General features: G+C 28.1%; 1 protein-coding gene across 1 annotated transcript in view; it reads left to right on the forward strand.

Moving 5' to 3' along the window:
* The first annotated feature begins 419 nt into the window (after positions 1–419).
* LOC113373785 overlaps positions 420–10,405 on the forward strand; it is an 11,268-nt gene continuing 1,282 nt past the window's right edge. The window contains exons 1-3 of the mRNA XM_026614059.1: positions 420–490; positions 6,017–6,239; positions 8,828–8,925. Of these exons, the coding sequence (XP_026469844.1) occupies positions 6,017–6,239; positions 8,828–8,925 (321 nt within the window). The 5' untranslated portion in view covers positions 420–490. The remainder of the gene's footprint in view (positions 491–6,016; positions 6,240–8,827; positions 8,926–10,405) is intronic.

The following is a 10,405-nucleotide window of genomic DNA, read 5'->3' on the forward strand; positions in this document are numbered from 1 at the left end:
ACAAAACTATACATATACTTGAATTAAAACTTCAATATTTTTTCATTGATATAAATACTAGTGCACATTTTTTATCAGAAAGAATGGTTCATTTTGAACCAATTCAAAGTAGGTTCTATTTAAAGACCAGTTGTATAAATAAATTTTTAAACAATTACTTGCATCCATTGCATAGTTGGAATTATGCTTATAAAATCGATTAAACCTCCTAATGTTTTCCTCTATTACATTTTGACATGTACATATGATCTCTTTAAAGAATTCCACAGCAACACATATGAAGAGCTGCCTGAATTCAGTATTTCTCGCGGAGTTGATGCGATTATTAAACATATTGTCATCAGACATCATAATGTGTGTGTATGTTTTTTCCTTGAGAAAGAAATATGTAATTGTGATGAGTTAAAATAATTCTAATAAAGACTAAAGTATTTCTTACTAGAATGTGAGTTGTGTACTTGTTTTTCATATAGTGCGAAAGGATATTACAGTAAGTGATTTTTTACGATGTGCTCTACTATTTTTATTGCAGTAGTACATGACTACTATAATAATGGATTATTTATAATTCAAGATAAATTTATATATATATATATATATATATATATATAAATTAGGGTGGTCCTTAATATGGACATTTTCGAATTTCCTTGCTTCCAAAGGCTCTGAAAGTTTTAGCTCTTAATATTGTCTTTTAGATAGAGCGCAATCCAATCAAAGTTTTGTATGGAAATAGCATGAAAAAATTTTCAAAAATTTTTGCGGAGCGCCGTATTTTCAATAAAAAATGACACGAATTTTTACTTTTAATTCATTTCTCGCTAAATTATACTTCAATTTTTTTTTAATTTTAAAAAAATTTTCCATGCTATTTTTATACGAAGTTTGGTTGAATTGCGCACTATCTAAAAGTTAATATTAGGAGCTAAATCTTTCAGAAAATTGTTTTCTATCAATTTGGAACCATTTGAGCCCTTGGGAACAAGGAAATTCGAAAATGTCCATATTAAGAACCACCCTAATATATTTATATATATATATAATATATATATATATATATATATATGTATATCTGTGTGTGTGTTTTAATTTGTTATAAAAATTATATCATGTTAATGTGAGTTTGCTTAAATATCCTCAAAATTACTGATATTTTTTTACTGTGTGAAATTATAGAAATATGTAAGATATGTATAGAATTCTTCGAAACTTATCCTTCTCATTCTCATTTGAATTTAAATACATATTTTTATGAGAAAATGGTTATGATCTAATGGTTTCATATATATATATATATATATATATATATTTTTTGTAGAGTTCGAACAAGAATCCAAAATAATACAAAATAAAAAACAAGAAAAGTTTTAATAAACAATTTCTTTATTTAATTATTTGTTTAACAACAAATAATTAAATAAAGAAATTGTTTATTAAAAACTTTTCTTGTTTTTTATTTTGTATTATTTTTGGATTCTTGTTCGAAACTCTACAAAAAATATACACAAATCCAAGACTCTACCATTCAATATATTATATATATATAATAATACAATTTCTTTGGCTTGTAAGTAATGATGTAAAAAATATAGATTTTGGAAAAAGATAGCTGTGTTGTAAGGGATCAGATTAAATTTTACGATATGATTGGCGGATTTATAATATATATATATATATATATATATATGTGTGTGTGTGTGTGTGTGTGTGTTTGTTTGTATTTCTGAGTAAATAATAGGTGTAATTTTACATGTCAGAAAGTTTATAAACAAAAAACGCGTCTCGATGCATCTGTGTCAACAAGCCGCAAGAAAGTCAATTTGATTTTTATGTAGAAAATATTTTCTATTTATATTAATGCGTTCTCAAAAGTTTTTTAAGAAAGCAAAAGTAGAATAATGTTTATATGAACCAAGTTTATAACGTAATTATTGTCCAAATATTCGGTGAACCGCTTCGATGTTTTCTAGTTGTTAATTTTGAGACATTGTCAAATGTGGTAAGATAATAACACTGTATTTGTATTTATTTCTCTCTAAAACAATTAATCTCTTGATTAAACTATTAAATTTATCAGTTTAAATATTCAGTGGTATTGTGCTATTTTTTGGTACCAAATACGTTCCGGTTTAGTAGAAAAAATCGTTTCGGATTCCAGTTCACGATTCGGAAAAACAAGCCAGATGGTTCGGTTCAATCCCTTGTTTATAATATTTAAGGTGACCATAAGTCCCGGATTGACCGGGACACTCCGGGATTTCCACCATGTGTCCCGGGCTATTTTAAAAGCATGATTTGTACTGGGTTTAGATCTTTTGTGCCGGATTGTCCCGGTTTTTCGAAAATTAACAGATGAATTAACAAAAATTATGAAAAAAAACGAACAATGGTAATTTTTTCAAAATATTTGTGAATAACATTGAATAGAATATTATACAAGACTCAAATGCGCAAAAAAACACATAAATCTATATAAGATATAATATCATAGATGAAAAAGTACGACATATAATCGAATAATAAAGATCTTACTGTAAGTCCGCAATTCTTATAAAAAAATATATATAAAAAAACTGTTATGATATACCTCCCCCCAATCCCAGATTAGCATAACTAAAAATTGCAGTCTCGGTTATGACTTTGAAGAATATGGTCACCTTAATAATATTACACATATAAATTCGATAAAAGATAGAAAAAAACAACATTTTTATATATTTTTTTTAATATGTCATCTGTTTCTTGTTACCAGAAATGATCTTTAGTACCGGAACGTGTTCCTGTCCAAAAAAAAAGTAACATACCAACTCTCCGATAATTAATAAAACTACCGGTATTCATATGTAATACATAACTAAAAGAAGTAATTACAATCTGTACAAGTTTCTTTTTTCTTTTCTGTATTTATGCGTTTTTACGTACAGGTAACCCCCGTATAACATGGCACTTCTATAACACGGATTCGCTCTAACACGATTAAAGAAGTGAAACCATCCCCCTCATAATACGGTATTTTCGGGTTCGCATAACACGGTTTAAGAATTGAGGAAAGTTTTAATAAAATAAGAAATATAGTAAAACCTATGAAAAGCAAGCTTTTAATCTAAAATTAGTAAAATCGCCGTACAATAGCTCAATAAATGTGATGAAACTAGTGCAAAAGATAACTAATTTGACACATATTATTATTAGAGCGCGTACGTTCTATAGAAAATTTAAAAAAAAATCTTCTAGTAATCCTATCGACTTGAAATTTCTTGACTTTTCCTAAAATTTCATTAGCTATTGAACAATGAAAAAATCAGGACGAAAAAATGTACAGAAGGATAATTATAAGGATATTAACTTTTTTATACTTCGAACGGTCGGAGTGGTCTGTCTAGACCACTCATACATTTTGCATGAAATATACGCTTTTTGATATATGTAAACCAGTATTTTGTCTTTTCTCTGGTATTTTCTATTCAAACTGCATTTTATATATTCTTTGCTATGTGTTGTAACATGAATGCTAGTATTTTCACGGCGAGAGTTCCTTGAAAACCTACCAAACTTATTGGTCATCGCAAACATTGAAAATCGAATGAGTAATGCGCACATTATCAACAATTTTTCTACCCGTACTGCTTTCGAAATTTTTTTTGGCAAACCTGTAGTGAAATTATATTTTCAACTTGAATTTTTCAGCTCATTTCAAAGGCGACGCACTTCATTTCGTTTTCATTTGAATTTCACATTCATTTCGAAGGAGCCAAAGAATAAATATTGTTTTTCATTGATATAAAACAGAAAAATAAAAATAATAAAAATAAGCATCGATTTTTTTATATTCTTTGATTTTTTTTCATATAATATAATATAATATATATTTTTTATTATAAGCAAGTTCAACACATGCAAAAGACGGTAAGAAAAAGAAAAAATCAAAACTATAAATATTTACTACTAATAATCGTTAATACATAAGACACCAAAAACTCATTTATCCCATATAAATGCATGTAAAATGAATGGTGGTCCAGCCAGACCACTCCGACCGTTCGAAGGAGAATAAATATCCGACCGACGGAGGGTTAATTAAGTATTAACACTTACTTAGTACATATATTGTATTTTCAAGTAAACGTATTTTCAAGTCTTTCTGGAGCTATAAATAAATTAATAATTGATGTCTTTAGTGGAATGCAAGGTATATAAACACCTATAAAGCGAAATATGTTATAGTGTTATATAAACATATATATATATAGTTTATGTTAAGTAAAGAAACGTTATATATATATATATATATATATATATATATATATATACAGGGCCGGTCTTGCCTTGCATGCGATGCATGCAAAAAATGCGCCCCTGAGGGGGCGCCAAAACGAGTTTCGGAAATTAAATTTATAATATAATATTTATATTTTTTATATAAAATCTAGAATTATTTATTTAAAATCTAGAATACTTAATAAATTTTAATAAATAATTTAACTTAACTAGTGATACGGAGACACAAAAAGCATATTTATTTTGCAATGTGATATCAGTAAAAACAATTAACCAATTAATAATTCTGCAAATTAGTAAATAACAGCTCTGTTTATTGCTTAATCTACTTATTCATTTTTTTCTTTGTTTGAAGTTACCGTGGAATCAAAAAAGAAATTATCTAGTGTTCAATCCCATAAGCGCAAACCTGCGAAAGATTAAATTAATTGTTGGACATTATTGACGAAAAATTGCGAGCTAATTTAGTTGAATCGGAACTTGTTAAAAAATATAAACAAATTATAAAAAAATGGGTAGTCAGTGCATAGAAAATGACTTGTTTATTCCGAAAAATTGAATTGTAACTTTTGCTTTTGTTGCAAATGTTTCGCGTCTGATGAACTTTGAATGTTGAAGACATGCGTGGAACAAATATGAAAAATTGAAGCAAAATTTACTTTGGAACGAAAATCTTAAGACTTGTTTTATACCTAGTGGTGTTCATACTCCAAATTTAATAATTATCAACTATACAGAAATGATACATATCAAATATAATAAGTTTTTTTCAATATTGTTCAAGAAATGTGTAATTTCTTTGCATTTTTTACTGATTTTTGAAAACAATACTTCTAAAATACGTTAAAAATTTAACTTTAAAACAACAAGCTGATACTCTGAATATGACGGATCTTACGATATCAATAAGGAGAAGTTTACGGTCGCAATTTTGGATATTGTAAATGATGAAAAATTAAATTAAATTAAAATTTAAAAAATCCAACATGAAATACGAGTGTTATGTTTGAAAATTAAATGCTAGTTTTTTTAAATTTTAATATTGCACAAACGTTAAAAATAATTGAAAATTTCAAAATACTTGATTATAATCAACCCCCGAATCGCCTCGATTTCCTAAATAAATTTAAATTCAATATATTTTATACGCTTTTAGATTATATCCAATTTTTTGTGCACTAAATCCAGAATAATTATAAATTTATTTCACTTAATATTTTTGTTAAATTAAAGTTATAGAATTTAAGAAATGCATAAAAGAAATAGTATTTATTATTTTGATATCAAGATCTTTATATCAAAATAATAAATACTATTTCTGAAATGGATTTCTTAAATTCTGTAACTTTAATACAACAAAAATATTAATTCTTTTGCTATAGTAGTCCAACTTACATCCTTAACCAATTTACTACATATTGAATATTACAAAAATGTGAAACTATGACAGGGATTGTTTTATTTATTGATATCGATAATAATAAATAAATTTAAAATCAATATATTTTATACCCTTCTAGATTATATCTAATTTTTGGTGTACTAAATCCAGAGTAATTAAAAAATAATTTTTAAAAAATATGTAAATACTTATATAATTTTAATGATAAACTGTTAAAACGGTGAAAATTAATAGAGGGTGGGGGCGCTAGCAAAAAAGTCGCATGCGGGCGCTAAGGACTCCAGGACCGGCCCTGTATATATATATATATATATATATATGCAATCTATTTTCTAGATGGCTGACGCGTTTCTATCGAACGCCCGGGACACGATCCCCATGCAAACAACGGAAAAATATTGTTTGGGTAGCGAGAAGGAGTCTATTCCGCCTGGGACAATGAATCAGAGCAGCAAGCTGGATAAAACTCAAATAAACAGTCAGGTCAAGAGGTCCAGGCAATTGCGAAATGCGGCCAAAATTCAACAACAAAAACAGCAAAGTGAACAGGAATCATTAGGTAATATTAGGAAAAACAAATCAATCGTTCCGCTTATTTAATTCTTTTTTATGATCCTAGTTTTGGCTAAGGAACATGTTTTATTCTTCTTTTTGCAAGTAACCTTGAAGTAGGCGTTTTCAATTAAAAGGTTGGATTCTCTATTAAGTTGATGCTGTGGTTAAGGATATGTTTATACAAGAAAAAGTATTTTTTTAAAGCTGTTATTTCTTCAAAATATGTCGCAAAGGTTTTTTAATTCTATTTTCAATAGCAATCAGAATACATGACAATTCTATGAGCTATTTGGCTTATGTCACTCACTCACACACATACACACACACTTGCAAACACACATATAAATTTATCGGATAAATATTACAATCATATTTAGAGAATCACTTCAATAAGTGATTCTAATATTCTGTTCATATAGGTTTTGTGTAGTTCTAAGGTTCCTCCATATTATCTTCGGCAGCTTCTTCTTCAGTCTTCTTGAAATTGGTGTCATTAAATAAAACATCTTTCTGTATTTTATCTTTCTAAGTAAAAGTGCATTAAATTCAAATTTTTAGACATTAATATCAAAAAGTATTTAAAATGGTTTGTACGTATTTTTGTAAGTTTAATGACCAATTTGCAAATAATATTGTTTTAAAAGGTGGCAGGTCCGATTTGGAAAATTGGACCATATATTGTGTCAACAGTTGATGCAATGGTTAAGGATATTTTTTCATGAAAATTATTTTCAAATGATTTGTTTTAAATATTGTTTTTTTTTTTTTAATTATGTAGCCGAGACTTTTTCCATCTAAATTAAATAAAACATTTTCTGTTTTTTATCTTTCTAAATAAAATTGCATTAAATTGAAATTTTTAGACATTAATATCAAAAAGTATTTTAAAATGCTTTGTGAAGTTGAATGATCAATTTGCAAATAATGTTTTAAAAAAGTGGATTGTCCAATTTAAAAATTGCAGCCTCTATTGGGTCAACAGTTGAAGCGTTGGTTAAGGATATTTTTTGTATGAAAAATTATTCTTAAATGATTTGTGTTAAATGTGTTTTTAAATATGTAGCCAAGGCCTTTTCCATCGAAATTAAATAAAACATTTTCTGTTTTTTATCTTTCTAAATGAAAGTGCATTAAATTATTAAAAAAAGTTATATATTGATATAAAAAGTATTTTAAAATGCTTATAGCATGTTTTTTGCAAGTTAAATGACCAAACGTTTTCCTTAAATTAAATGAAAACGAAAACAAACGATAGATTTTGTCCAATACTTATTTTCACCATATAAATATACTTAAAACTCGCATAACTCGCATTAAATTGTATTTTGAATAATTGTTTTTATGATTTTACTGGCAAACCCGACGAACTCCGTTTCGCCACCAGATAGTTTCGTGTGAAAGATGAAGAAATTTTTGTTTGTTTTTATTTGAAAAGGAAAAATTTGATTTTATTACACAACAAACAGTAATTCGATTACAAAAATCGAAGTGTTTTTTAGTTAAACTTCTCTAAGTAAATGAAAGTGAATCCGCAAATTATCCGTTTCATTGAAGTACTCTTTGGTAAACCACGTTTTTTGTTTTTTGGTCTGACGTTAACGCAAACAAAGCGGATGGTTTTTCAACTCGTGAACAGGCAACATATAACTGCTCATGTGAAAAACAATGATTTTCTAAATAATCTATTTGAAATTTATCCCGCAAACAATAAGCCTTGCGACTTGTTATTGCGAACGCAAGGCGAACTGGAAATTGCAATCGTTTGAAGTCCAATGGAAGACCAGACGGAATCATTGGTATGTCACCAAATTGCCAGCAATTTTTGATTGAATGGTGAAATTCAGTGCGTGTACATATTATTATTTGCAGGAAGAATTGCTCGTTGACTTAACCAACCATAATTCTGATGATTCTCACTAATGTCATTACTCGAATTTTTAATTACGGTGCTTGAAGTTCCAGCAATTTGCATTAAGGCACGATTCCATGCACCATTAATTTTCTTAGCTATAAACCTTGCCCGAACCTTTCCAATGAATGCAAAATTGTCGAAATCGGTTCGTGCGTTCTGGAGTTATATCGTCAGGAAGGAAAACCCGACTTATATTTTATATATATATATATATATATATATATGTAGATAATCATTATATTTACTTTATTATTTCCTAAAACGCGTACGTAGATCCCGAATATTAATAACTCAAAATTATTCTATAAATCATACTAATAGTGAAACCGAATAAAATTATGATAATAGTTCTTTGGGAAAAGATGATGCACTTAACAAACTGTTTAACCGATTTGTTAACCGATCCATAAAATTTTAGTTTATAAAAGTTAATGACTTTGCTTGAAATATAAACTGCAATTAATTACAGTTTATAATAATTACACATTCACAGTTTTAATTTTGAAAAAAAAATGAAATCGCATGGGAGCTTCAGACGTACATTTAACTAATCTCATTGGTGGAACGAATTCAAGCATTTGAAGCAATGTATATAGTTTCTACATACAATCCGTCTAATATTGAGCTTTTATGAGATTAAAATAACTTTGATGGCATTTATTCAATAGACGTATTTTCAGATGGATTTGACGTTTACAATATCGAGACGGCTATGCCAGTTATTGATTTGGATGCGATCGAAGCACACCTCAAGGCAGCTAAGGAGGAAGAAATGAGGGTAAGAAATTATTTTATTAATTTATATATATATATATATATATATATATTTATATATATATATATATATAAGTCCAATTGCTTTTTAACGTGTTCTAGCAACTAGTTTAATTTCGATTTCTTCTAACTACTATAAAACTTCTTTAAGTTTGAAAGTTTCAAACTTTCTGCATCATTGTACTGTGGATTAAATGAAGCACTTTGAATTCTGTGCTATAAGTATACAACATACTCGGAAGAGGAAAAAAACGAAAGCCACCAAAGCAAATAATATTAATCTAGATTCATGCACATAGTTTTAATTTTATATGATTCGCTTCGCTTAATCTTGCGATTTGAACAGGGTTAGATGAGTATATATCTTTTGATATTAGTATTAGGTTAGTAATATATCTGCATATATCATATAACAGGAGTAGACTCAAAGGTCTTACTCTAATAATTTTTTATGAAGGCTTTTTCATCATACAAATTTTCTTCAAAATCAAATCGTCAAAAACAGCTTTTTTATTAATGATTTACAATAAAAAACGGCCCGCCGATTTTCACTAATATCTAATCACACTATTCCCAACTTATATCTTTCAAACGATTTTACGTATTTTGCACTTTTCTGCTAAAGAAACGACTCGGCGGATCGTTGCCAATAACTAATCGACGCGAGTCCTCATCGATTTTCATCGTATGGTTTTCACAATTTTTGAAATCGGTGCTATAAAAATGACGACCAAAGGTTCAATTTTACACACCTTACTTTCAATTTTGGTCTCAAATGATTCAGAATGACTTGAAACGCCGAGAATACGTAAAACTAGTATATCGGATTTTCTGGAGAATATATGAACATCTTCTACGGGATGTTAGATGATATAATGGAAAATATCAGTAGTCCCCAAATCCATTTGTTAAAGGCGTCCATGATGATAGTTATATTTTTTTAAACATAGATAATATATGAATATTAAATAAAATATATATTTTGTAAATTATTGATTATACTATTGAACCCTGTTATTGAAACGTGTGAAGATTCGTCACGTTTCTAAACAAATTTTATTGACAGTTTTCACTAATTCAAAGAAGCAGTTAATTCATCATTGAACTCGTAACGATATTCAAGAGAGTGATATAGATTGATTTTAAAATTAAAATTTGGTTGAGAATCGACCTGATCAGTTTTTGGTAAAGATCGGCCGGGCCGTTTTCTTTGTAATAAAGTGTTAAAAAAAAAATTCGACGATTTCATGATTTTTTTTTTGTGATAGATATCATGGTCTTCTAGATCATATTAAATTATTACGGCCCTACGACAAGTCATTTAATTTTGAAAATTCGTCAAAGTTTGCAAAAATTAGTATCGTTTTTTGGCGTTTGTCAAAATTAGAGCTTTCATCGACGTTTGCTCAAAAACGCCTGAACCGATTCCAGAAATTTAAAAGCCATTTGATGTATCTCGATGAGGATTATCGTTTGTCAGTTTA

This window comes from Ctenocephalides felis, unplaced genomic scaffold, assembly GCF_003426905.1.
Source record: "Ctenocephalides felis isolate EL2017-DRISC unplaced genomic scaffold, ASM342690v1 CF-g0.4_SCAFFOLD_01604, whole genome shotgun sequence".
NCBI lineage: Eukaryota > Metazoa > Arthropoda > Insecta > Siphonaptera > Pulicidae > Ctenocephalides > Ctenocephalides felis.